The sequence below is a fragment of the Phyllobates terribilis genome, unplaced genomic scaffold (assembly GCF_046119375.1).
Source record: "Phyllobates terribilis strain yellow unplaced genomic scaffold, ASM4611937v1 Scaffold_7__3_contigs__length_470593459, whole genome shotgun sequence".
In the NCBI taxonomy this organism is placed as follows: domain Eukaryota; kingdom Metazoa; phylum Chordata; class Amphibia; order Anura; family Dendrobatidae; genus Phyllobates; species Phyllobates terribilis.
The window spans coordinates 462,983,428-463,010,796 of NW_027362767.1; the positions used below are offsets into that span (position 1 = coordinate 462,983,428).

The following is a 27,369-nucleotide window of genomic DNA, read 5'->3' on the forward strand; positions in this document are numbered from 1 at the left end:
ATGTAGTCGAGACACAAGTCATGTAGTCGAGACACAAGTCATGTAGCCAAGACACAAGTCACGTAGCCAAGACACAAGTCACGTAGCCAAGACATAAGTCATGTAGCCAAGACACAAGTCATTTAGCCAAGACATAAGTCATGTAGGCAAGACACAAGTCATTTAGCCAAGACATAAGTCATGTAGGCAAGACACAAGTCATGTAGGCAAGACACAAGTCATGTAGCCAAGACACAAGTCATGTAGGCAAGACACAAGTCATGTAGCCAAGACACAAGTCATGTAGCCAAGACACAAATCATGTAGCCAAGACACAAGTCATGTAGCCAAGACACAAGTCATGTAGCCAAGAAACAAGTCATGTATCCAAGACACACGTCATGTAGCCAAGACACAAGTCATGTAGCCAAGACATAAGACATGTAGCCAAGACACAAGTCATGTAGCCAAGACACAAGTCATGTAGCCAAGACACCAGTCATGTATTCAAAACGTAAGTTATGTAGCCAAGACGTAAGTCATATAGCCAAAATGTAAGTCATATAGCCATGAAAACTCATCATTAGAAGTTAGCAGAAAGTTTAGCCTGTAGCCAAGACATAAGTCATGTAGCCAAGATACAAGTCACGTAGCCAAGATACAAGTCACGTAGCAAAGACGTAAGTCATGTAGCCAAGACACAAGTCATGTAGCCAAGACGTAAGTCATGTAGCCATGAAAACCCATCATTAGAAGTGAGCAGAAAGTTTTGCCTGTTGTCAGGGAGATATTAATGTCAGGGAGATATTAACCACTTTCCCCCTGAAGCCCCCCTCACCACTTATCAGTACAAGAACGGTCTCCATAAAAATCTCAGCATAAAGCCCCAATTAACACAGTCATGAGTAAGGCCTTAAACAGACGCTGGCAGCAAAGAGGTGCCATCAAACTACTTAAAATGTGAGCATCCTTCTCCCTGGCAGACACAGGGGGTGATTAGACACAGAGAGGCAGACGAAGCTTGTTAAGTTCAAAGGCACTCACAAACAATTCCCAGCCACCAGCCCCAGTGCGATCTGAGCCAATACGGAATATGGAATATTGTAAGTTCCATAACTCCGATAATAATGGGACCTATATTTTTAGTGGCAGAATCAGCCAAGGAGCAATATGCATATTTCCCTGTCACTGTGAAAACCTGCGTGGAGCCGTAGTGCAAAAGCACCAGAATGATGGGTCGAAAATACATCATGCATGGTCTCTAAATGAAGGTAAAATCAGAACGGAAAAAATTGTGTCGTTTGCAAGCTTCTGCGATCACGAGCGATAAGTTATTGCAGAAGTTAGCATTTTTAATAAAAATGTAAAGGCTGGAGACCAGCCCACATGATGTCACCACAAGGGGCATGTGGGCAGATCTCCCCTTACGTATAAGAGAATCCATAGAGAATAGAGGAGCACTCATTGCCAGGGGGGAATAAGGACTATAAGCAACAGGTCACGTTCGATAACGCTCAAATCAAACTAAGGAGCCCCTCCTCCACCTATACTGATTCGTCCCTGCGAACCATATAGCGTAAGTTTCCTCTTTAATCCTTTTATTTTATGTAACTGCTTATGTATTTTAATGTCTCCTTTGTAAAATCCTTGTATATATTTTTCCTAAACACTGCCTCCCTTTTGGATTAAATATAAAATTTAATAGTTCTGTTTCTTTTGTCCTGTAATCGTTCCCTCCCCGAAGCCATATATGCTACCAGAACACAGGCGTCCACCCAGGCCTGTATTATATTTCAAATCTGGACGGTGGTGGCAGAGAATAATATTAATAATCGGGCTGTCGTGAAGCCGGCAGCAACCGTACGGGGAGTACACACATATTCCTGGAGCTGGAATCCCGAGGTGTGACGCCATACGCTTTCTGGTGCTTGCTGATGCCCAAGGAGTGAGTAGTCTGGATCGTGTGCTCGCGATTCCAGACGAAATCCGTGACATAGTGACGGCACGGTGAGATATTGCGTGATCTCCCCGGTGTCGTGGCTGTGGGAGCTCCTGACACATGTTTTGGCTTTATTGCAAAGTTTGTTCAAGTAAAACTTTCTGCTCATTTGTAATGATGGGTTTCCATGGACATATGACTTACATCTTGGCTACATTACTTACGTCTTGGCTACATGACTTATGTCTAGGCTAGTAACTTTCCCATGTTCAAGGAGCAGATTCCTGTGCAGGATCCTCTCTCGCAGGGCCCATACAAGCCCAGTAGCTGCCACCATGATACACATGCCCCTGATTTATCAGGTGCCCTGTGTTTTTTTTGCAGAAACTGTTAGGTTATGTGATTGGAGGAATACGTGGCCCTTGTGACGAGGGTTTAGGAGGGATCCTGACGGGGCAGCTCAGGTGAGAAATCTGCACGAGCATTAGCCTAAGTCTTGTCTTGCAGCCAGCTTCGATTTAGATGAATTCATCTCCTTGATGGTGATGTTACCGCTCGCTGACTGTCAGCTTTTTTCCTCCTCAATGTGCGAGTGAGACAACTTGAGCTCTCCTGAGCGCTGGTAAAGCACCCTGGGACGGCTTGTTAACAATATATTAATAATTGTTTTGGCAGGTGACTCGTTGAATTCCCATGCAGAAAGTGGAAATGACAGAATTCACTGTGATACCTACGATATCTTCTTACTGATGTTAAGTCCACGCGCTCCAAGATTAAAGTAAAAACACATCTATATACGAAGAAAGCTGAAAGCTGCAGACGACTGGCGCTAATTCCCTGGGATTTCATCCTCCTTCTGTGGACCAGGTGTTCCTCTTACTCAACTAATTAAACTTCATGTGAAAGTTTCCAATTTTTAAGACACAATTTTCTTTGAGTTTTTCTCCCCATCTATATTTAATGGGCTAATAAGTAGGAAAGAGTCAGAGATCCCTAGTGAGTAGAGTTGGTGCAAATCGATCCACAGGACCCGGTCCATCGGCCATGTCAGTAATCTGCGGCTGCTGGACGGGGTGACCACGGCACTGGTCCTCACCCTCTCCACCCGATCCACAGGACCCGGTCCATTGTCCATGTCAGTAATCTGCGGCTGCTGGACGGGGTGACCGCGGCGCTGGTCCTCACCCTCTCCACCCGATCCACAGGACCCGGTCTATCGTCCATGTCAGTTATCTGCGGCTGCTGGATGGGGTGACCACGGCGCTGGTCCTCACCCTCTCCACCCGATCCACAGGTCCCGGTCCATCAGCCATGTCAGTTATCTGTGGCTGCAGGACGGGGTGACCGCGGCGCTGGTCCTCATCCTCTATACCCGATCCACAGGTCCCGGTCCATCAGCCATGTCAGTAATCTGTGGCTGCTGGAAGGGGTGACCGCGGCGCTGGTCCTAGCCCTCTCCACCCGATGCACAGGACCCGGTCCATCGTCCATGTCAGTAACCTGTGGCTGCTGGATGGGGTGACCGCGGCGCTGGTCCTCGCCCTCTCCACCCGATGCACAGGACCCGGTCCATCAGCCATGTCAGTTATCTGCGGCTGCTGGATGGGTGACCGCGGCGCTGGTCCTCACCCTATCCACCCGAGCCACATGTCCCGGTCCATCAGCCATGTCAGTTATCTGCGGCTGCTGGACGGGGTGACCGCGGCGCTGGTCCTCACCCTCTCCACCCGATCTACAGGACCCGGTCTATCGTCCAAGTCAGTTATCTGCGGCTGCTGGACGGGGTGACCGCGGCGCTGGTCCTCACCCTCTCCACTCGATCCACAGGACCCGGTCCATCGTCCATGTCAGTAATCTGTGGCTGCTGGACGGGGTGACCGCGGCGCTGGTCCTCACCCTCTCCACCCGATCCACAGGACCCGGTCCATCAGCCATGTCAGTTATCTGCGGCTGCTGGATGGGTGACAGCGGCGCTGGTCCTCGCCCTCTCCACCCGATCCACAAGACCCGGTCCATCGTCCATGTCAGTAACCTGTGGCTGCTGGACGGGGTGACCGCGGCGCTGGTCCTCGCCCTCTCCACCCGATGCACAGGACCCGGTCCATCAGCCATGTCAGTTATCTGCGGCTGCTGGATGGGTGACCGCGGCGCTGGTCCTCACCCTCTCCACCCGATCCACAGGTCCCGGTCCATCAGCCATGTCAGTTATCTGCGGCTGCTGGATGGGTGACCGCGGCGCTGGTCCTCACCCTCTCCACCAGATCCACAGGTCCCGGTCCATCAGCCATGTCAGTTATCTGCGGCTGCTGGATGGGTGACCGCGGCGCTGGTCCTCACCCTCTCCACCAGATCCACAGGTCCCAGTCCATCAGCCATGTCAGTTATCTACGGCTGCTGGATGGGTGACAGCGGCGCTGGTCCTCGCCCTCTCCACCCGATCCACAGGACCCGGTCCATCGTCCATGTCAGTAACCTGTGGCTGCTGGACGGGGTGACCGCGGCGCTGGTCCTCACCCTCTCCACCCGATCCACAGGTCCTGGTCCATCGTCCATGTCAGTAACCTGTGGCTGCTGGACGGGGTGACCGCGGCACTGGTCCTCGCCCTCTCCACCCGATCCACAGGACCCGGTCCAACAGCCATGTCAGTTATCTGCGGCTGCTGGATGGGTGACCGCGGCGCTGGTCCTCACCCTCTCCACCCGATCCACAGGTCCCGGTCCATGTCAGTAACTTGTGGCTGCTGGACGGGGTGACTGCGGCGCTGGTCCTCGCCCTCTCCACCCGATCCACAGGTCCCGGTCCATCGTCCATGTCAGTTATCTGCGGCTGCTGGATGGGGTGACCGCGGCGCTGGTCCTCACCCTCTCCACCCGATCCACAGGACCCGGTCCATCAGCCATGTCAGTTATCTGCGGCTGCTGGACGGGGTGACCGCGGCGCTGGTCCTCACCCTTTCCACCCGATCCACAGGTCCCGGTCCATCGTCCATGTTAGTAACCTGTGGCTGCTGGACAGGGTGACAGCGGCGCTGGTCCTCACCCTCTCCACCCGATCCACAGGACCCGGTCCATCAGCCATGTCACTTATCTGCGGCTGCTGGACGGGGTGACCGCGGCGCTGGTCCTCGCCCTCTCCACCCGATCCACAGGACCCGGTCCATCAGCCATGTCACTTATCTGCGGCTGCTGGATGGGTGACAGCGGCGCTGGTCCTCACCCTCTCCACCCGATCCACAGGTCCCGGTCCATCGTCCATGTCACTTATCTGCGGCTGCTGGATGGGGTGACCGCAGCGCTGGTCCTCACCCTCTCCACCCGATCCACAGGTCCCGGTCCATCGGCCATGTCAGTAACCTGTGGCTGCTGGACGGGGTGACAGCGGCGCTGGTCCTCGCCCTCTGCACCCGATCCACAGGACCCGGTCCATCAGCCATGTCACTTATCTGCGGCTGCTGGATGGGGTGACCGCAGCGCTGGTCCTCACCCTCTCCACCCGATCCACAGGTCCCGGTCCATCGGCCATGTCAGTTATCTGCGGCTGCTGGATGGGTGACCGCGGCGCTGGTCCTCACCCTCTCTACTTACTTTTCTTGAAGTTGCCAATTCTGGCGTAAAAACACCAAGAGGCACAAATTCTTTGCAGAGTGCAGGATGCAGAAACATTCTCCACCTAAAGCAGTTTTAGGGCCGTTTGCCCTGGGTGAGTGAGATCGCTCTTGCCTCCTGCAGGTCACTCGTCTGGCTCAGTGGATACATTTGTAGCCCTTCCATGCAATGCACATCAGCATGATTCTCTCTGCTAGTTTGTTATAATGTATCTGCGCTGTTCAGCTCACACAGTATTGTCTACAATGGATACAAGGTTTCCTTCTGGCCTGTGCTCCTGATGTGAGGGCACTGAATATAGGGACCGTGTTAGATGCTATGGGGACATTTCATGGATATAGACCAGAGGACGTTACTAAGGGAGGATCCTGTCAGTAATCAGGGTCCTGACAAATAAAATTCACAACTCACCTCTACTTCTCTATAGACTTGCAGGTCCTGAGCTCCTGCCGCCTGACCCCATCCCACCCAACCAACCTCGGACCTTGTCCTGCACTGGATGGTAATTAGAAATCTTACCTTTGACCAATTTATTCTCTTCATCGCTGTTTCTGGTTTGTATTCCTTCTTTGGTTTCATCCCAAAAGGCAAAACTATGGCAGGTGGAGCCATAGGTCCCGAAAAACATATACTTCCAAAAGGTGGTGGAGGTGGTGGGCCTCCCAACAGAGGAGGCGGAGGAGGAGCTCCCGGAAATGGTGGAGGTGGAGGTGGACCACCAGGAAGTGGCGGTGGTGGTGGAGGACCAGGAACCAGTCCACCAGAGAGGGGCGGTGGAGGCGGAGGAGGAGGTGGAGGTCCACCGGCTGCTGGAGGTGGTCCTCCTGGGGGCTTCACACCCTGAAAGTCAATGCAAATATAAAACGATGTGAATAAGGTGAAATTCATCATGGAAATAAATGTAACAGAGACTAAATGTTCTACAACGAAAAGTATTTTCAGAATCTCCACCTAAAGGATTTTATGGTCATAATCATCATCATCATCTTCATCAATCTAGACCAGTGTTTCCCAACCTCCCGTCCCTCCGGCCCCCACACATCATGTTTTCAGGATTTCCATAGTATCGCACAGTTGAGAGAAATCCTGATGCCTTCATGATAACTCCATCACCTGTGCAACTTTATGGAATGGAAATCCTGAAAAGATGACGTGTGGGGGCCGGGGGGACGGGAGACTGGGGAACACTGGTCTAGAGGAAAGATTGACGAAACTCCGCCCAAAAACAACCACTGAGCCCCAATGAAAGTGACCGCACCTCTGAGGCGGGGGTCCACCAACACAGCCACATGCACTTCCCATGCCCCCCTAACTTTTTGTTCTACCAGCTCTAGGTATGAGAGCTGGGGTCTGCAGAGTTATCGGGTGCGGTTTCGGTCAATTTTGGTTCTTGTCTCTTTATTTTTGGACCTTGATGTAGACTTTTATTTTCCAACTGCATGTGACGTGGGGCGGGAAGGAGGAATCGGTTCCATGTACAATAATGTCGGGGTCTCGCGTATCTTTGGGGTCTTCCATATTGTGGAAGCATTGAGCACGGGGACCTGATCCACCGGCCGGGACTTTTCCTTTGTGGTTATCATGGATCGTCCTGTTACACCCACGGGCACCTAAGGTACTGAATTTAACTTCACCCCAAAATATAGGAGATATGAAAAGAAATCTCTGATCCTTGGTTATAATTATTCAAGGGAGGGGCTCTCATTAAAGGGGCTTTCCACTATTGTATAAATTAAACTTAAAGGGGCTGTCACGGGTTTATCGCGGCAGAGAGGATTAAATGGTGCAGGTTTCTTTTAGCGGTGCAGGGGTTAATCTGTTCAGTTGTGAGCTCCTGGAAGCTTACTTGCATTTGGGTGCTCAGTTGTCCAGTGTTAGCCACACCCCGCTCCTATGTATTCTGGGCTTTAGCAGGCTATCATTGCCAGAGCTCGCTTATGCTGCATGGTTCTAGGAGTGTGCTGGAGAGTGGTTATTTTAGAAGGCATTTGGTGGATTTCAGCTTAGACTGTTGTGTGGTTTAGGTTGAGTGTTAATGCTAGTCTTCTCCTATTTTGGTTTGTTTCCCATCCTCCACTTCCTGGTGTTAACCTCTGTTGTTTGTGTGCATATGTTTGTATGATTGGTATTTGCCTTTAGAACTGTTTGTATTACTTTGTTAGTCTGGTTTGTGTACTGCAATACACTACTACTCCCCTCTTCTCTGGGGGAATAAGGGAACAGACTGAGGGTGGATTGAGGAGCTCAGACAAGGTATGTGACCCCGGCGTCTTCACCGTCAGAAGTAATCCGGTGAACAGGGCCAGCTTGGGCGCCCCTAGCATTAGGGACAGGGTAGGAGCCCCTGTCCCCGGGATACTCCAAAACAGAGTCATGACAGGGGTTTTCCACTATTATATAAACTAGACTTAAAGGGGCGTTACGCTCTTGTAAGGTGATGGTGCCCTGCTCAGATCTTCCTCCACTTCATGATCTATAGAGGGACCAGCACCGATGACGGGATTGGAGGGGCTGAATCAGCTCCCCGGCCCCCGCCTTCCCATCATCCTCTGCAGTGGGAACTGAAGAGGCTGCCACCCACTGGAGCATGTCTGTGCTGCACAGCCGGCGACCATGCAAGGAAAGACTGAGAAAAGGAAGCGGCACTGGATCAGCGTGGCGGCCCCTTCATCACTGAGGAATCCTAAAGAATGTGGATTCCTCCAAATACGGCGACCGAGATTCATTGCATTGTGCGCTCAGCGATCTGCGCTGCTACGTCTCCTGCTGTCAGTGACTATATTGACCCGATCACAGGTGACGTCGTTACAATGTATCAATCAGCATTTGTAGCACAATGTGGACATGAATGTATCCACGGAGGCGGATCCATGAAATAAGCGGGAACAGCCACAGCGCAAACCTCCGATCCGCTCACATTCTGCTATAAATCACTACGCGCCTCATTTCCCTGGAAATTATGTGACATTGTCAGACGGAAAAATGGCGGCCTCCCGTATCCAGGCAACAGGAACGCTGCAAAATCTGCCAGAAAGCCGAAAGAAACGTCAGAATCCAGCAAACCTGATCGCGGCCCTGATCCTCGCCCATCATGAAGGATATATGATGATAGAAAGGTGAAGCTACGCAGCACAGAGCGCAGGTGAGGCTCCGCAGCACAGAGTGCAGATGTGGCTCCGCAGCACAGAGCGCGGATGAGGCTCCGCAGCACAGAGTGCAGATGTGGCTCCGCAGCACAGAGCGCGGATGAGGCTCCGCAGCACAGAGCGCAGGTGAGGCTCCGCAGCACAGAGCGCAGGTGAGGCTCCGCAGCACAGAGCACAGGTGAGGCTACGCAGTACAGAGCGCAGGTGAGGCTCCGCAGCACAGAGCGCAGGTGAGGCTCCGCAGCACAGAGCGCAGGTGAGGCTCCGCAGCACAGAGTGCAGGTGAGGCTCCGCAGCACAGAGCGCAGGTGAGGCTCCGCAGCACAGAGCGCAGGTGAGGCTCCGCAGCACAGAGTGCAGATGTGGCTCCGCAGCACAGAGCGCGGATGAGGCTCCGCAGCACAGAGCACAGGTGAGGCTCCGCAGCACAGAGCGCAGGTGAGGCTCCGCAGCACAGATGAGGCTCCGCAGCACAGAGTAGATGAGGCTCCGCAGCACAGAGCGCAGGTGAGGCTCCGCAGCACAGAGTGCAGATGTGGCTCCGCAGCACAGAGCGCAGGTGAGGCTCCGCAGCACAGAGCGCAGGTGAGGCTCCACAGCACAGAATGCAGGTGTGGCTCCGCAGCACAGAGCGCAGGTAAGGCTCCGCAGCACAGAGCGCAGATGTGGCTCCGCAGCACAGAGCGCAGGTGAGGCTACGCAGTACAGAGCGCAGGTGAGGCTCCGCAGCACAGAGCGCAGGTGAGGCTCCACAGCACAGAATGCAGGTGTGGCTCCGCAGCACAGAGCGCAGGTGAGGCTCCGCAGCACAGAGCGCAGATGTGGCTCCGCAGCACAGAGCGCAGGTGAGGCTCCGCAGCACAGAGCGCAGATGTGGCTCCGCAGCACAGAGCGCAGGTGAGGCTCCGCAGCACAGAGCGCAGATGTGGCTCCGCAGCACAGAGCGCAGGTGAGGCTCCGCAGCACAGAGTGCAGATGAGGCTCCGCAGCACAAAGCGCAGATGAGGCTCCGCAGCACAGATGAGGCTCCGCAGCACAGAGTAGATGAGGCTCCGCAGCACAGAGTGCAGGTGAGGCTCCGCAGCACAGAGTGCAGATGTGGCTCCGCAGCACAGAGCGCAGGTGAGGCTCCGCAGCACAGAGAGCAGGTGAGGCTACGCAGTACAGAGCACAGGTGAGGCTCCGCAGCACAGAGTAGATGAGGCTCCACAGCACAGAGTAGATGAGGCTCCGCAGCACAGAGCGCAGGTGAGGCTCCGCAGCACAGAGCGCAGGTGAGGCTCCACAGCACAGAGCACAGGTGAGGCTCCGCAGCACAGAGTGCAGATGAGGCTCTGCAGCACAAAGCGCAGATGAGGCTCTGCAGCACAAAGCGCAGGTGTGGCTCCGCAGCACAGAGCGCAGGTGAGGCTACGCAGTACAGAGCGCAGGTGAGGCTCCGCAGCACAGAGCGCAGGTGAGGCTCCACAGCACAGAATGCAGGTGTGGCTCCGCAGCACAGAGCGCAGGTGAGGCTCCGCAGCACAGAGCGCAGATGTGGCTCCGCAGCACAGAGCGCAGGTGAGGCTCCGCAGCACAGAGCGCAGATGTGGCTCCGCAGCACAGAGCGCAGGTGAGGCTCCGCAGCACAGAGCGCAGATGTGGCTCCGCAGCACAGAGCGCAGGTGAGGCTCCGCAGCACAGAGTGCAGATGAGGCTCCGCAGCACAAAGCGCAGATGAGGCTCCGCAGCACAGATGAGGCTCCGCAGCACAGAGTAGACGAGGCTCCGCAGCACAGAGTGCAGGTGAGGCTCCACAGCACAGAGTGCAGATGTGGCTCCGCAGCACAGAGCGCAGGTGAGGCTCCGCAGCACAGAGAGCAGGTGAGGCTACGCAGTACAGAGCACAGGTGAGGCTCCGCAGCACAGAGTAGATGAGGCTCCGCAGCACAGAGTAGATGAGGCTCCGCAGCACAGAGCGCAGGTGAGGCTCCGCAGCACAGAGCGCAGGTGAGGCTCCACAGCACAGAGCACAGGTGAGGCTCCGCAGCACAGAGTGCAGATGAGGCTCTGCAGCACAAAGCGCAGATGAGGCTCTGCAGCACAAAGCGCAGGTGTGGCTCCGCAGCACAGAGCGCAGGTGAGGCTCCGCAGCACAGAGCGCAGATGTGGCTCCGCAGCACAGAGCGCAGGTGAGGCTCCGCAGCACAGAGCGCAGATGTGGCTCCGCAGCACAGAGCGCAGGTGAGGCTCCGCAGCACAGAGCGCAGATGTGGCTCCACAGCACAGAGCGCAGGTGAGGCTCCGCAGCACAGAGTGCAGATGAGGCTCCGCAGCACAAAGCGCAGATGAGGCTCCGCAGCACAGATGAGGCTCCGCAGCACAGAGTAGATGAGGCTCCGCAGCACAGAGTGCAGGTGAGGCTCCGCAGCACAGAGTGCAGATGTGGCTCCGCAGCACAGAGCGCAGGTGAGGCTCCGCAGCACAGAGTGCAGATGTGGCTCCGCAGCACAGAGAGCAGGTGAGGCTACGCAGTACAGAGCACAGGTGAGGCTCCGCAGCACAGAGTAGATGAGGCTCCGCAGCACAGAGTAGATGAGGCTCCGCAGCACAGAGCGCAGGTGAGGCTCCGCAACACAGAGCGCAGGTGAGGCTCCACAGCACAGAGCACAGGTGAGGCTCCGCAGCACAGAGTGCAGATGAGGCTCTGCAGCACAAAGCGCAGATGAGGCTACGCAGCACAGAGCGCAGGTGAGGCTCCGCAGCACAGAGCACAGGTGAGGCTCCGCAGCACAGAGTGCAGATGAGGCTCTGCAGCACAAAGCGCAGATGAGGCTACGCAGTACAGAGCGCAGGTGAGGCTCCGCAGCACAGAGCACAGGTGAGGCTCCGCAGCACAGAGCGCAGGTGAGGCTCCGCAGCACAGAGCGCAGGTGAGGCTCCGCAGCACAGATGAGGCTCCGCAGCACAGAGTAGATGAGGCTCTGCAGCACAGAGCAAGAGAAGCAGAACGGGAGGAGTGGAGAAGGGGAGCAGAGCCAGGTGAGAGGCACATGGGGGAACAGAGGAGGAGTAGCGGAGCAGGGGAAGCGGAGAAGCGGGAGGAGTGGAGCTAGAGGAGCAGAGCGGGAGGAGCAGAGCAGGGGGAGCGGGTAGCAGAGTGGGAGGAGAGGAGCAGAGCAGGGGGAGCGGAGCGGGGGGAGTGGAGCAGAATGATAGAAAGGTTTGTAGGGAGATAATCAGTTTTTTTTTTTTTATTTATTTCTAACTCATTCTTGTCCATAGAGTCGAGTGGGCGGTCCTCTCAGTGACAGACAGCCTTCCTTGTATGGTAGTGCTTATAGAGACTGCTGTCAATCACTGATAGGACCGCCCACTGGACTCCTAACACCACAATAAAACAGAAATAAAAAGAAAAAACTGCACAGTATATTGACTCTTCCCCTATAAAGCAATATATAAGTCTGCTCCGCTCCTGCTCTATGTCCGGCTGCACGCAGCTGAGCCCCCTGTGCAATGTGACAGATCCCCCATAAGTCCTGCATTTTACATCTATATTGATTGTAGTGGATATAAATGTAGGAGGAGAAATTAGCTGCGTCCTTCCTCCTGAATTTTAACTTTTTACCTTAAACCATAAACCAAAGCAAACAGCAGAGGCTGAATGTAGGGGAGGCTCAGGATTGGGGGGGGTACAGAACCATCATTGCACCAAATCAGGGTAGGGTGGGAAGAGGGTGATGGAGGGATGAGTATGGGGGGGATGAGTATGGGATGAGAATGTTGGGGATAAGTATGGAGGGATGAGCATTGGGGGAGGGGTGAGTATGGGGGGGATGAGTATGGGGGAGGGATGAGTATGGGGGGGATGAGTATGGAGGAGGGATGAGTATGGGGGAGGCATGAGTATGGAGGGATGAGTATGGGGGGGATGAGTATGGGGGAGGGATGAGTATGGGGGGATGAGTATGGGGGAGGGATGAGTATGGGGGAGGCATGAGTATGGGGTGGATGAGTATGGAGGGATGAGTATGGGGGGTGAGTATGGGGAGGGATGAGTATGGGGGGGTGAGTATGGGGGAGGGATGAGTATGGGGGAGGCATGAGTATGGGGTGGATGAGTATGGAGGGATGAGCATGGGGGGATGAGTATGAGGGGGATCAGTATGGGGGAGGGATGAGTATGGAGGGATGAGTTTGGGGGGATGAGTATGAGGGGGATCAGTATGGGGGAGGGATGAATATGGGGGAGGGATGAGTATGGAGGGATGAGTTTGGGGGGATGAGTATGAGGGGATGAGTATGGAGGGATGAATGACTATGGGGGAGGGATGAGTATGGGAGGATGAGTATGAGGGGGATCAGTATGGTGGAGGGATGAGTTTGGGGGGATGAGTTTGGGGGGATGAGTATGAGGGGGATCAGTATGGGGGAGGGATGAATATGGGGGAGGGATGAGTATGGAGGAATGAGTATCGGGGGATGAGTATGGGGGTGATGAGTATGGAGGGATGAATGACTATGGGGGAGGGATGAGTATGGGAGGATGAGTATGAGGGGGATCAGTATGGTGGAGGGATGAGTTTGGGGGGATGAGTATGGGGAGATGAGTATGAGGGGGATCAGTATTGGGGAGGGATGAGTTTGGGGGATGAGTATAGGGGAGGGATGAGTATGGGGGGATGAGGGGGATGAGTATGGAGGGATTAGTATGGGGGAGGAATGAGTATGGGGGAATGAGTATGGGGGAGAGATGAGGCGCAGATGAATGAAGGTGAAAGGGAGAAGTTTATGGGAAGATAAAGACTTCCCCGGAGCCCATCAGCGCAGGAAGGAACATGACTGGGGGAGGGGCAGAACATAATACAAGGTTGAAGTTTTAAGTTTCATAGCTGTGTAGTTTTTAGCTAAGGGAATCATGCATTGTATGGTGGAGGACAGGATGTGTGCTGGTTGCATTTTTGGATGAGGGGAGTTTATCACAGAGTGGAATTCCTTTCCTTATCTCTTTGTTACCTCTTTCCTTTACCTGGAGGACATCAGGAAACATTTTCCCTCCCGCTTGACCTGTACTATCATTTCTAAAGTTGTTTATTTCAGCTTTACTTGTATGGTGATGCATGTCTCATTGTATTTGTTGTATTAACTGTCATTTAGCTTGTTCCATATCTGATTGTATTATGTATTTAAACAGCTAAATTTGCTAAACTCTTCTAAGCTCAGGGGAAGGGTGATCCTTCAGTCATGGTTCCCTAGAGGTTTCCTCCACAGGGTTTTTTCCATCTCCTGAGCACTGTAGAATGACTCTTCGTGAGTCGGAGGTCGGAGGTGTGTAAGTCCCTTGTTATAATGTATGCAGGGGCTCTAGTTTATATGTTCACACCATTGAATTAAAAAAAAGTGTCTAATATGGCTTTAAATTTATCTTTTATGTGAATTGTCACAGCTGTGGTTCAGGAGTGAGGTGGAAGTTGCAGGAAGTTACGGTGGACTAATCTGATCTAATAAAGGATGTAAAATCTCATGGTGGTGAACAGGCTCGGCTATGGGGGGCCAGCCTGAAGGATGTGGTATGGTAACGCTTTCAGCTATCTGGCCTGGTAAAGTAGGTCGGACAGCTGGGATATCACAGTATCTGGGAATCCCGGCGATCGAGGACTACACCTGACTCCAACTATGGTTGTATAATCCTGTGATTTAAATAAAGCTGTGGCCATTTTGACATCCAAAATTGTGTGGTTTGTTTATCAGAGTTCTGATTTGTTTTATGGGGGAGTGAGGGTCCATCCCGTCCGTGAGGAGCTGGCCTTGTTCTAAAGACTATTGGACCAATGGACGTAGAACGGAGTCCACGGCTCTAATGGATGCAGACTTTTTCCAGCACGGAGCACTGGTTCCGTCGATCTGATTGTTGTGTTTTATTAGAGATTTGCTTGCTCTGTTTTATTAATGATTCGTTTGCTCGTCAGTCCAGCCTCAGGAATCAATGCTTTCATACAGTGACAGTAAGGAGAGGAAGACGAGCTGGTTGGATCTTACGTATACATAAGGCCAGACAGGAGATTGCTAAAGATAAATATAAAGCAATAATTCCATTAATCTCATTAGTGTCCCAGGGGCCTTAAGCCATTGTTCTCTTAGCCACTAGTCCCATTGTGTGGATGGGGATAGTAGACCCATTGGAGCCATCACCACAGGGTGTCTCACATGCAGTCCCAGGTGATGGATTTTAACCTGACAAAAATACCTCCACTAATGCACAGTTAGCCTTTGTGGGGGAGCGTGTGAACACTTCTCCCATTCAGGACACTGATCCCAGGGAGGGAGGAGAATAAACCTCATGTTTTAGTCAAAGAGTTGGTGGAATGACGTAGAAGGGAGAGGATCTAGGTTGAGGTCCTAGAGCCCATAAATGGATGGCCTATGGAGTTTGGAGATCAGTTGCCGACTGGTCTGGATAAACGTACTACAGTTGTGGGATCTGTCACCTGGATTTGATTAACTTTCTAAAAGACTATTGCCGCTGGATAGCTGTGCTTCTATTGCTTTATCTGTCGTCTGGAGGAGCATGGAATGTGACTACAGACTATACTGGAGGGAGATACGAAATCTGTGGGCCAACCAAAAGTTGGGTGACAGGGAGTATCGTCCGGTATGGGGAGAGTGGAACTACTGCCCCGGGGAGGAGATCTGGCGGACTGGGGGCAATTTGGGCCATTTACCTGGAGTTTTAAAACCTTGGATGTAAGGAAGGAGACTATTGCAACCTCAGATCTTCACAGTGTCCAATATCTATCAGTCAAGTCTTCAGTGCCGGAGCGTCGCTCGCACCGTAGTGACATCTTCATATGACGATTCCATTGATATCGCCGCTGCTCCAGCAAGCCTTGTAACAGACCCTGAACATTCTGCTTGGGGGGGCAGGGGCATTCGGCACCATGTATATAGATATGATTGCAATCAGATCCCAGCACTGGAATTAATGAGCAGACTCTGGGGTGCCGCCACCAGTGCACTTGAGACAGATCCCGCAGAGAGGTGGGGAATGAAGAGCTTGCTGTGGGGTTTTAGCTCCTAAATTTCTTTATGTTGCCGGTTGCAAATATTTTCCATTACTTTGTGGCCTAATGACTTTGGCGCTGCATGCGAGCGTCGGATTGTGTGCTGGTCAGAAATGAGGACTGTGCCTGTAACGTGAACCCCATGGACACGAGGACGCAGTCCCGGCCACTGCAGGAGACAGGATTCTTTATGGCTCTGGGGACGGAACTTACATTTGTCCATAAGTCATTTTCTTACAGCAGGAAACGCTCTCAGCCGCTCCGGGGACAATAGTACCCTGACTTTCTGCAGGAAGGTCCGAGGCCACAGCCCAGAACTATACATTACACATCTATATATAGCGAGGGAAGATCATTGATCCTTCCAGGAATTATCTAAATCCGCGGCTTGTAGGAGCCGGTCACGTCTGACCTGATCCGTCTCCCTTATCTTTCTGCTGCTGCGCCTTGTGCCTCCTCCGTCATGGGACGTGAAAGTCGTCCCCTCGTGCGAAGGATTTCATGTCATGTATTCTGCACGCTTCTCTGAGCTGAAACCGCAGACTGCTGGAGGACTAAAGGTCCCAGCAATCCTTATAGTGAAAAGGAAGCACCTCAATCTCATTTTTCAGCCCTAGGAAGATACTGGGACAAGTGCAGCATCGGACACAGGACCCCAGCTCTGGAGGGTACAGCCGGCCCTGGTGCCTGGGGGGCCACGTGTCTCAAGACCACATAAGAAGTCACAAGTGCTACGTGGCACGTGGTAGGTGGCGCCGCTGATACTGCACGGGAGGCTACATTCACCCCCCTGTGCCCACCTTCCAGGTGCCGCTGCTTACAAGGACTCAGCCCCTGGCATTATGCAGAGTGATATAACCCCGGTATTCTGCACCATTGTGTAGGCACCGTATCAAGGCATTATTTCAGCACATCATGGTGGTATTATATGGGCACAATACAGCAATGATATTTCTGGCACCGTGTGGCAGCACTATGTATTCATTGTATCTCATCATTATGTAATCTTTCCCTGCATTATGTGGGTACAGTATGGCGGCATTTTTTAGGCATGATATGGTGCAATTATAATCCCCATTGCATGCCATGTATTCTTAATTTTGCTCCTTCCAAAATATGGAAAATGAGGAGGTCAGGAGAGTCTTGAGGAGGAGGCCAGGAGAGTCTGGAGGAGGACAGAAGAGTCTGAAGGAGGAGAACAGAGGAGTCTGGAGAAGGAGGATAGGGGAGTCTGGAGGAAGAGGAGTCCAGGGTAGTCTGAAGGAAGAGGAGTCCAGGTGAGTCTGAAGGAAGAGGGGGACGGGAGTCTGAAGAAGAAGGACAGGGGAGTCTGGAGGAGGAGGGCAGGGGTGTGTGGAGGAGGAGGAAAAGGGAGTCTGGAGGAGAAGGACAAGGGAGTCTGGAGGAGAAGGACAAGGGAGTCTGGAGGAGGAGGACAGGGGAGTCTGGAGGAGGAGGACAGAGGAGTCTTGAGGAGGAGGACAGAGGAGTCTTGAGGAGGAGGACAGAGGAGTCTGGAGGAGGAGGACAGGGGAGTCTGGAGGAGGAAGACAGGGGAATCGAGGAGGAGGACAGAGGAGTCTGGAGGAGGAGGACAGGGGAGTATGGAGGAGGAGGACAGGGGAGTCTGGAGGAGGAGGACAGGGGAATCGAGGAGGAGAACAGAGGAGTCTGGAGGAGGAGGACAGGGGAATCGAGGAGGAGGACAGAGGAGTCTGGAGGAGGAGGGCAGGGGAATCGAGGAGGAGGACAGAGGAGTCTGGAGGAGGAGGACAGGGGAGTCTGGAGGAGGAGAACAGGGGAGTCTGGAGGAGGACAGGGTAGTCCGGAGGAGGAGGACAGGGGAATCTGGAGGACGTAACTCTGTGTCCATATCTATTCCAGCATGTAGCACAGCTTGTTCTGTCAGTGAAGTTTTGCTGTGAATATAATGCGAGGAGCTCATAGTGAAATACTGCAGATCCAGATGTGTGGCGTCCTCCCGGAGGCGGTTGTGCAGAGTACAGACACAACCCTGCGGCACACGAGGTGGATGACGGACTGCAGCTGCTGAATGGACGGGTCCATGTCCTAGAGATGAGTGAAGTGCGCAGCCGCCGGGAGAATGAGGAGAAGCAGGAGGATAAACAATCCTTCACTGCATAAAGATGCCACGCGTTTCGGAGTTGATCCAACTTCTTCCTCAGGTAACTAATATTTATGCAATAAAAGATTTTTTATCCTCCAGCCTCTCCGGACAGCGTCGTATCATCCTGCACTGCAGTCATTGGTAATGATAAGGCAGTAAGAATATCTGCAGTCCCAAATAAAACCATACAAGATCCTAAATTCCAAACAAGTGGCAACCACCAAATTCACCGCTGCTGCATTGCAAAAATAGGATAAGTGTAAAGCAGAACTTCGTAAATTGGGCCAATTACCCTGAGTTTCACGTCTTCAGAAAATGACAGAATCCAATGGAGTCAACGCTGGAAATAAAAAGCTCCTCGATAAATCACATGCATGTGTTATTGAAATCTTGTGATCGAGTCCTTCACGAGCCGCTTCCTGGCAATGCCGCAGCCGGGATCAGAGATCAATACACAATAGCTGGTGATTAGATCTGTGGTTGCGAGATCAACCGGAGCCAGGGATTGTTGGCATTAAAAGAGGCGAGAGACGCTAATGACAGCAAGAAAAACACTTTCTGAAAATTCCTTGCAATTTTAGGAAAGTTTGTTTACGTCAATGTGGTGAGCCGGTGAGCCGGACTACGTGATGAGAGGTGGAAATGTTCAGAGGACATTGATCGGCAGCAGGGGTCAGAGAGGGGACCAGTCTGCGGGAGGAGACCGCTGCTCCTAATGGACTCTCCTTGCCAAATCAGTGCAGCATCTCAAGGATGAGAAACACAAGAAGCCCCCCAGGTGGACGGTAACCTTTCCTGCAGACCGAGAAGGCGACCATCAAAAATAAGAGCAAAAATCATAAATCTTCTGTTCATGGGATTAACATTGAGACAAGGAAAAAATGTGAAGTTCATGGGTCGTGAGATGCAAGAAGAAAGGGAAAATACAGAATGTCAAGAGCAAAGGTCAGCTCTGCACATGGAGAATAAAGTGATTGTAGGACACTTAGTAACCTGGAGAATATGGAGAGGAAACGGAGGAGGCGGCACTCCAGATCTGCAAAAAATGGGGGAGCCTATAGTCCCAAAACTGGGGCAATGTTTTGGCTCCGAAAAATACAATGAATATTTCTCAATCTTGTACAATGCATTCTTCATCATTCAGATTACAGCACCAAGAAGGAAAAGTGGTGAATGGTGGAAATCACTGGCGGACACCAACAGGAAAGGGTCCCGTGCAAGAACAGCATATGGGCCCTTTACAGCTCCTCATAATGCACTATGCCACCTGTGCACTATGAGGACATATTGCACTATTCCACAGTAGCACAGAGCAGCACAAGATAGCATGGAGCAGCACAGACCAACATGGAGCAGCACAGAGCAGCACAAGGTAGCACGGAGCAACATGGAGCAGCACGGAGCAGCACAAGGTAGCACGGAGCAACATGGAGCAGCACGGAGCAGCACAAGGTAGCACGGAGCAACATGGAGCAGCACAAGGTAACACAGAGCAGCACAAGATAGCACGGAGAAGCACAAGGTAGCACAGAGCAGCACAAGGTAGCACGGAGCAGCACAGAGCAGCACAAGGTAGCACAGAGCAGCACAAGGTAGCACGGAGTAACACGGAGCAGCACAAGGTAGCACGGAGCAGCACAGAGCGGCACGGAGCAACATGGAGCAGCACAAGGTAGCACAGAGCAGCACAGAGCAGCACAAGATAGCACAGAGCAGCACAGTGCAGCAAGGAGTAACATGGAGCAACACAAGGTAGCACAGAGCAGCACGGAGTAGCACAGAGCAGCACGGACTTACACAGAGCAGCATGGAGCAGCACGGAGTAGCACAGAGCAACATGGAGTAGCACAGAGCAGCATGGAGTAGCACGCAGCAGCACAGAGCAGCATAGAGTAGCACGGAGCAGCACCGAGCAGCACAGAGCAGCACAGAGTAGCACGGAGCAGCACGCAGCAGCATGGAGCAGCACAGAGCAGCACGGAGTAGCACGGAGCTGCATGGAGTAGCACTTGCGGCAGTGATGCTTGAGAATGTCAGGAGAATTGTACTATTTACAGTTATATGAAAAAGTTTGGGCACCCCTATTAATCTTAAGCTTAATGTTTTATAAAAATTGGTGTTTTTGCAACAGCTATTTCAGTTTGATCTATGTAATAACTGTTGGACACAGTAATGTTTCTGCCTTGAAATGAGGTTTTTTGTACTAACGGAAAATGTGCAATCTGCATTCAAACAAAATTTGACAGGTGCATAAGTTTGGGCACCCTTATCATTTTCTTGTTTTAAATACTCCTACCTACTTTTTACTGACTTACTAAACCACTTTTTTTTGGTTTTGTAACCTCATTGAGCTTTGAACTTCATAGCCAGGTGTATGCAATCATGAGAAAAGCTACTTAAAGTGGCCACTTGCAAGTTGTTCTCCTGTTTGAATCTCCTGTGAAGAGTGGCATCATGGGCTCCTCAAAACAACTGTCAAATGATCTGAAAACAAAGATTATTCAACATAGTTGTTCAGGGGAAGGATACAAAAAGCTGTCTCAGAGATTTAACCTGTCAGTTTCCACTGTGAGGAACATAGTAAGGAAATGGAAGAACACAGGGACAGTTCTTGTTAAGGCCAGAAGTGGCAGGCCAAGAAAAACATCAGAAAGGCAGAGAAGAATAATGGTGAGATCAGTCAAGGACAATCCTCAGACCACCTCCAGAGAGCTGCAGCATCAACTTGCTGCAGATGGTGTCACTGTGCATCAGTCAACTATACAACACACTTTGCACAAGGAGAAGCTGTATGGGAGAGTGATGCGAAAGAAGCCGTTTCTGCAAGCACGCCACAAACAGAGTCGGCTGAGGTATGCAAAAGCACATTTGGAGAAGCCAATTTCTTTTTGGAAGAAGGTCCTGTGGACTGATGAAACCAAGATTGAGTTGTTTGGTCATACAAAAAGGCGTTATGCATGGCGGCAAAAAAACACAGCATTCCAAGAAAAACACTTGCTACCCACAGTAAAATTTGGTGGAGGTTCCATCATGCTTTGGGGCTGTGTGGCCAATGCCGGCACCGGGAATCTTGTTAAAGTTGAGGGACGCATGGATTCCACTCAGTATCAGCAGATTCTTGACAATAATGTTCAAGAATCAGTGACAAAGTTGAAGTTACGCAGGGGATGGATCTTTCAGCAAGACAATGATCCAAAGCACCGCTCCAAATCTACTCAGGCATTCATGCAGAGGAACAATTACAATGTTCTGGAATGGCCATCCCTGTCCCCAGACCTGAATATCATTGAACATCTGTGGGATCATTTGAAGAGGGCTGTCCATGCTCGGCGACCATCAAACTTTACTGAACTGGAATTGTTTTGTAAAGAGGAATGGTCAAAAATACCTTCATCCAGGATCCAGGAACTCATTAAAAGCTACAGGAAGTGACTAGAGGCTGTTATTTTTGCAAAAGGAGGATCTACTAAATATTAATGTCACTTTCTGGTGAGGTGCCCATACTTATGCACCTGTCAAATTTTGTTTGAATGCAGATTGCACATTTTCTGTTAGTACAATAAACCTCATTTCAAGGCAGAAACATTACTGTGTCCAACAGTTATTACATATATCAAACTGAAATAGCTGCTGCAAAAACACCAATTTTTATAAAACATTAAGCTTAAGATTAATAGGGGTGCCCAAACTTTTTCATATAACTGTATATGCACATGTAACTCCTTCAAACACAAGTCCAGCAATCCCTGTACATGGCCGGTTCAACCCTCCATTACTGAGAAATCAGTAATTGAATTGATATGCAAATGGAGCTGAAGAACTATTTGTAGACCTGAAGACTCCGTCACTCCAGCTCTATTCTCCACAAGGCATCTCCAGCTTGTCTGACAGCCTCCTTGAAGTATCCCTTCAGGCAAAGGAGTTATCAGTCAAGCAGGGGAGGTTGGCATTGGGCAGGGAATAGAGCTGGAGTGACAGAGGCTTCAGATCTTTCATAGCTTTTTAGCCTCATTTCAATATTAACTAAATCGCTGACTTCTCAGTGGCGGAGGAACAGAGCGGCCATGTACTGGGATTGCGCAACTTGTCTTTGTTAGATCTACATGAGCACATACATAGTTTGAGGCATAAAATCCTGCTGACAGATTCCCTTTGAAGCATGTCGGCTGCCGGAGCCGGCTCATATCTACAGGATGGACCGGGGGCTGGTGGACGATGCAGAGGTGGCGAGCAGCCGTTTTGGGGCCTGGTCCAAAATTTGCTCTGGAGTTGAGGGACGCTAGGTGCGCTACTGATGACAGTCCTGAATAGGGTGATGGAAAAGGAGCTGTACGGTCTAGACAACCCCCTTAATAAAGATATCGAATTCTAACTGCAGCTACAGAAAACTTTCTATGGCTCAGTGTGTAAAACTTTTGGGAAAAGGCAATAACCTGGGAGTGACTGGCACTTACTGCTGTCACACTGAGCCTGGCATTGTCTGCCCATGGAAATCTCCCTCCTGAATGACGAGCGCTGGAGGATCAGCAGCTTTGGCTTCTCCCGCTCATGATGAGGGGAGATTGTCTATTTTATGCTGATTCTACGGCTAAACACCTGCGTTAGGTTCAGTTTGCTCAGATCCACAGGCGACTTCATCATTTCCATTTCTGGCTTCTCTTGGATTCCCGGATAGATCTCCATCCTTCTGACATGTAGAAAGATAGAGTATGGTGCGGACTACGACGCCGGGATGTGGAGGAGCAAAACTCACAACGAAAAGAGTTGTTACAAAATGTCCGAGATGAAGCTGAAGCATTGTGTCCCGTTCTGCACAGTGAGAGGACAGAACAGCTGAGCTCTGAACACCGCGACCTCCACGGAGAAGAGCATCCGCCAGGGTGCAACATGACCAGGACACCGGGAGAAGGGCACACATTTCTAACATGAGGGTTTAGTATTTTGAAAAAACCGACATGGCCACCACGAGAGTTTCCAACTTGTGCGATGACATTTACGTAATATTTCTGTACAAAAATCGCTGTCACAGATTGAAAGATGTCAGTAAACGTCCAGAAAACTCATATACAAGGCCAAGAAGAAAGAGGAGCCATGGCCGAACTGCCAAAGAAAGACAAAGATAAGACGAACTTGTAACAACCTGGCGTTATATCAAGACTCGGCCAGAAATGTGGCAAAATCTGGTGGTATGGATCCACAGATCGGTCATTTCACGGAAGTACCACATGCCTACGTCATAATGACAGATCCACTACATGGAGCCACACATGGCAGCACTCAGAGGAGAGATCCACTACATGGAGCCACACATGGCAGCACTCAGAGGAGAGATCCACTACATGGAGCCACACATGGCAGCACTCATAGGAGAGATCCACTACATGGAGCCACACATGGCAGCACTCAGAGGAAAGATCCATTACATGGAGCCACACATGGCAGCACTCAGAGGACAGATCCACTACATGGAGCCACACATGGCAGCACTCAGAGGAGAGATCCACTACATGGAGCCACACATGGCAGCACTCAGAGGACAGATCCACTACATGGAGCCACACATGGCAGCACTCAGAGGAGAGATCCACTACATGGAGCCACACATGGCAGCACTCAGAGGAGAGATCCACTACATGGAGCCACACATGGCAGCACTCAGAGGAAAGATCCACTACATGGGGCCACACATGGCAGCACTCAGAGGAGAGACCCACTACATGGAGCCACACATGGCAGCACTCAGAGGACAGATCCACTACATGGAGCCACACATGGCAGCACTCAGAGGAGAGATCCACTACATGGAGCCACAGATGGCAGCACTAAGAGGAGTGATCCACTACATGGAGCCACACATGGCAGCACTCAGAGGACAGATCCACTACATGGAGCCACACATGGCAGCACTCAGAAGAGAGATCCACTACATGGAGCCACACATGGCAGCACTCAGAGGAGAGATCCACTACATGGAGCCACACATGGCAGCACTCAGAGGACAGATCCACTACATGGAGCCACACATGGCAGCACTCAGAAGAGAGATCCACTACATGGAGCCACACATGGCAGCACTCAGAGGAGAGATCCACTACATAGAGCCACACATGGCAGCACTCAGAGGAGAGATCCACTACATGGAGCCACACATGGCAGCACTCAGAGGAGAGATCCACTACATGGAGCCACACATGGCAGCACTCAGAGGAGAGATCCACTACATGGAGCCACACATGGCAGCACTCAGAGGAGAGATCCACTACATGGGGCCACACATGGCAGCACTCAGAGGACAGATCCACTACATGGAGCCACACATGGCAGCACTCAGAGGAGAGATCCACTACATGGTGCCACACATCGCAGCACTCAGAGGACAGATCCACTACATGGAGCCACACATGGCAGCACTCAGAGGAGAGATCCACTACATGGAGCCACACATGGCAGCACTCAGAGGAGAGATCCACTACATGGAGCCACACATGGCAGCACTCAGAGGAGAGATCCACTACATGGAGCCACACATGGCAGCACTCATAGGAGAGATCCACTACATGGAGCCACACATGGCAGCACTCAGAGGAAAGATCCACTACATGGAGCCACACATGGCAGCACTCAGAGGAGAGATCCACTACATGGAGCCACACATGGCAGCACTCAGAGGAAAGATCCACTACATGGGGCCACACATGGCAGCACTCAGAGGAGAGACCCACTACATGGAGCCACACATGGCAGCACTCAGAGGACAGATCCACTACATGGAGCCACACATGGCAGCACTCAGAGGAGAGATCCACTACATGGAGCCACAGATGGCAGCACTAAGAGGAGTGATCCACTACATGGAGCCACACATGGCAGCACTCAGAGGACAGATCCACTACATGGAGCCACACATGGCAGCACTCAGAAGAGAGATCCACTACATGGAGCCACACATGGCAGCACTCAGAGGAGAGATCCACTACATAGAGCCACACATGGCAGCACTCAGAGGAGAGATCCACTACATGGAGCCACACATGGCAGCACTCAGAGGAGAGATCCACTACATGGAGCCACATATGGCAGCACTCAGAGGAGAGATCCACTACATGGAGCCACACATGGCAGCACTCAGAGGAGAGATCCACTACATGGGGCCACACATGGCAGCACTCAGAGGACAGATCCACTACATGGAGCCACACATGGCAGCACTCAGAGGAGAGATCCACTACATGGTGCCACACATCGCAGCACTCAGAGGACAGATCCACTACATGGAGCCACACATGGCAGCACTCAGAGGAGAGATCCACTACATGGAGCCACACATGGCAGCACTCAGAGGAGAGATCCACTACATGGAACCACACATGGCAGCACTCAGAGGAGAGATCCACTACATGGAGCCACACATGGCAGCACTCATAGGAGAGATCCACTACATGGAGCCACACATGGCAGCACTCAGAGGAAAGATCCACTACATGGAGCCACACATGGCAGCACTCAGAGGACAGATCCACTACATGGAGCCACACATGGCAGCACTCAGAGGAGAGATCCACTACATGGAGCCACACATGGCAGCACTCAGACGACAGATCCACTACATGGAGCCACACATGGCAGCACTCAGAGGAGAGATCCACTACATGGAGCCACACATGGCAGCACTCAGACGACAGATCCACTACATGGAGCCACACATGGCAGCACTCAGAGGAGAGATCCACTACATGGAGCCACACATGGCAGCACTCAGAGGAAAGATCCACTACATGGGGCCACACATGGCAGCACTCAGAGGAGAGACCCACTACATGGAGCCACACATGGCAGCACTCAGAGGACAGATCCACTACATGGAGCCACACATGGCAGCACTCAGAGGAGAGATCCACTACATGGAGACACAGATGGCAGCACTAAGAGGAGTGATCCACTACATGGAGCCACATATGGCAGCACTCAGAGGACAGATCCACTACATGGAGCCACACATGGCAGCACTCAGAAGAGAGATCCACTACATGGAGCCACACATGGCAGCACTCAGAGGAGAGATCCACTACATGGAGCCACACATGGCAGCACTCAGAGGACAGATCCACTACATGGAACCACACATGGCAGCACTCAGAAGAGAGATCCACTACATGGAGCCACACATGGCAGCACTCAGAGGAGAGATCCACTACATAGAGCCACACATGGCAGCACTCAGAGGAGAGATCCACTACATAGAGCCACACATGGCAGCACTCAGAGGAGAGATCCACTACATGTAGCCACACATGGCAGCACTCAGAGGAGAGATCCACTACATGGAGCCACACATGGCAGCACTCAGAGGAGAGATCCACTACATGGAGCCACAGATGGCAGCACTCAGAGGAGAGATCCACTACATGCAGCCACACATGGCAGCACTCAGAGGAGAGATCTACTACATGGAGCCACACATGGCAGCACTCAGATTAGAAATCCACTACATGGAGCCACACATGACAGCACTCAGAGGAGAGATCCACTACATGGAGCCACACATGGCAGCACTCAGAGGACAGATCCACTACATGGAGCCACACATGGCAGGACTCAGAGGACAGATCCACTACATGGAGCCACACATGGCAGCACTCAGAGGACAGATCCACTACATGGGGCCACAAATGGCAGCACTCAGAGGACAGATCCACTACATGGAGCCACACATGGCAGCACTCAGAGGACAGATCCACTACATGGAGCCACACATGGCAGCACTCAGAGGAGAGATCCACTACATGGAGCCACACATGGCAGCACTCAGAGGAGAGATCCACTACATGGAGCCACACATGGCAACACTCAGAGGAGACATCCACTACATGGAGCCACACATGGCAGCACTCAGAGGACAGATCCACTACATGGAGCCACACATGGCAGCACTCAGAGGACAGATCCACTACATGGAGCCACACATGGCAGCACTCAGAGGACAGATCCACTACATGGAGCCACACATGACAGCACTCAGAGGACAGATCCACTACATGGAGCCACACATGGCAGCACTCAGAGGAGAGATCCACTACATGGGGCCACAAACGGCAGCACTCAGAGGACAGATCCACTACATGGAGCCACACATGGCAGCACTCAGAGGACAGATCCACTACATGGAGCCACACATGGCAGCACTCAGAGGAGAGATCCACTACATGGAGCCACACATGGCAGCACTCAGAGGAGAGATCCACTACATGGAGCCACACATGGCAACACTCAGAGGAGACATCCACTACATGGAGCCACACATGGCAGCACTCAGAGGACAGATCCACTACATGGAGCCACACATGGCAGCACTCAGAGGACAGATCCACTACATGGAGCCACACATGGCAGCACTCAGAGGACAGATCCACTACATGGAGCCACACATGGCAGCACTCAGAGGACAGATCCACTACATGGAGCCACACATGGCAGCACTCAGAGGAGAGATCCACTACATGGAGCCACACATGGCAGCACTCAGAGGACAGA

The 27,369-nt window shown here is 52.1% G+C and overlaps 1 protein-coding gene across 3 annotated transcripts in view; it reads right to left on the reverse strand.

Moving 5' to 3' along the window:
- Positions 1–27,369, reverse strand: part of DIAPH2 (diaphanous related formin 2) — a 2,453,123-nt gene that overhangs the window by 1,483,581 nt on the left and 942,173 nt on the right. For all 3 annotated transcript variants that reach the window (XM_073642200.1, XM_073642202.1, XM_073642201.1), the window contains one exon: positions 6,044–6,364. In XM_073642200.1, coding sequence (XP_073498301.1) covers positions 6,044–6,364 — 321 coding nt within the window. The remainder of the gene's footprint in view (positions 1–6,043; positions 6,365–27,369) is intronic.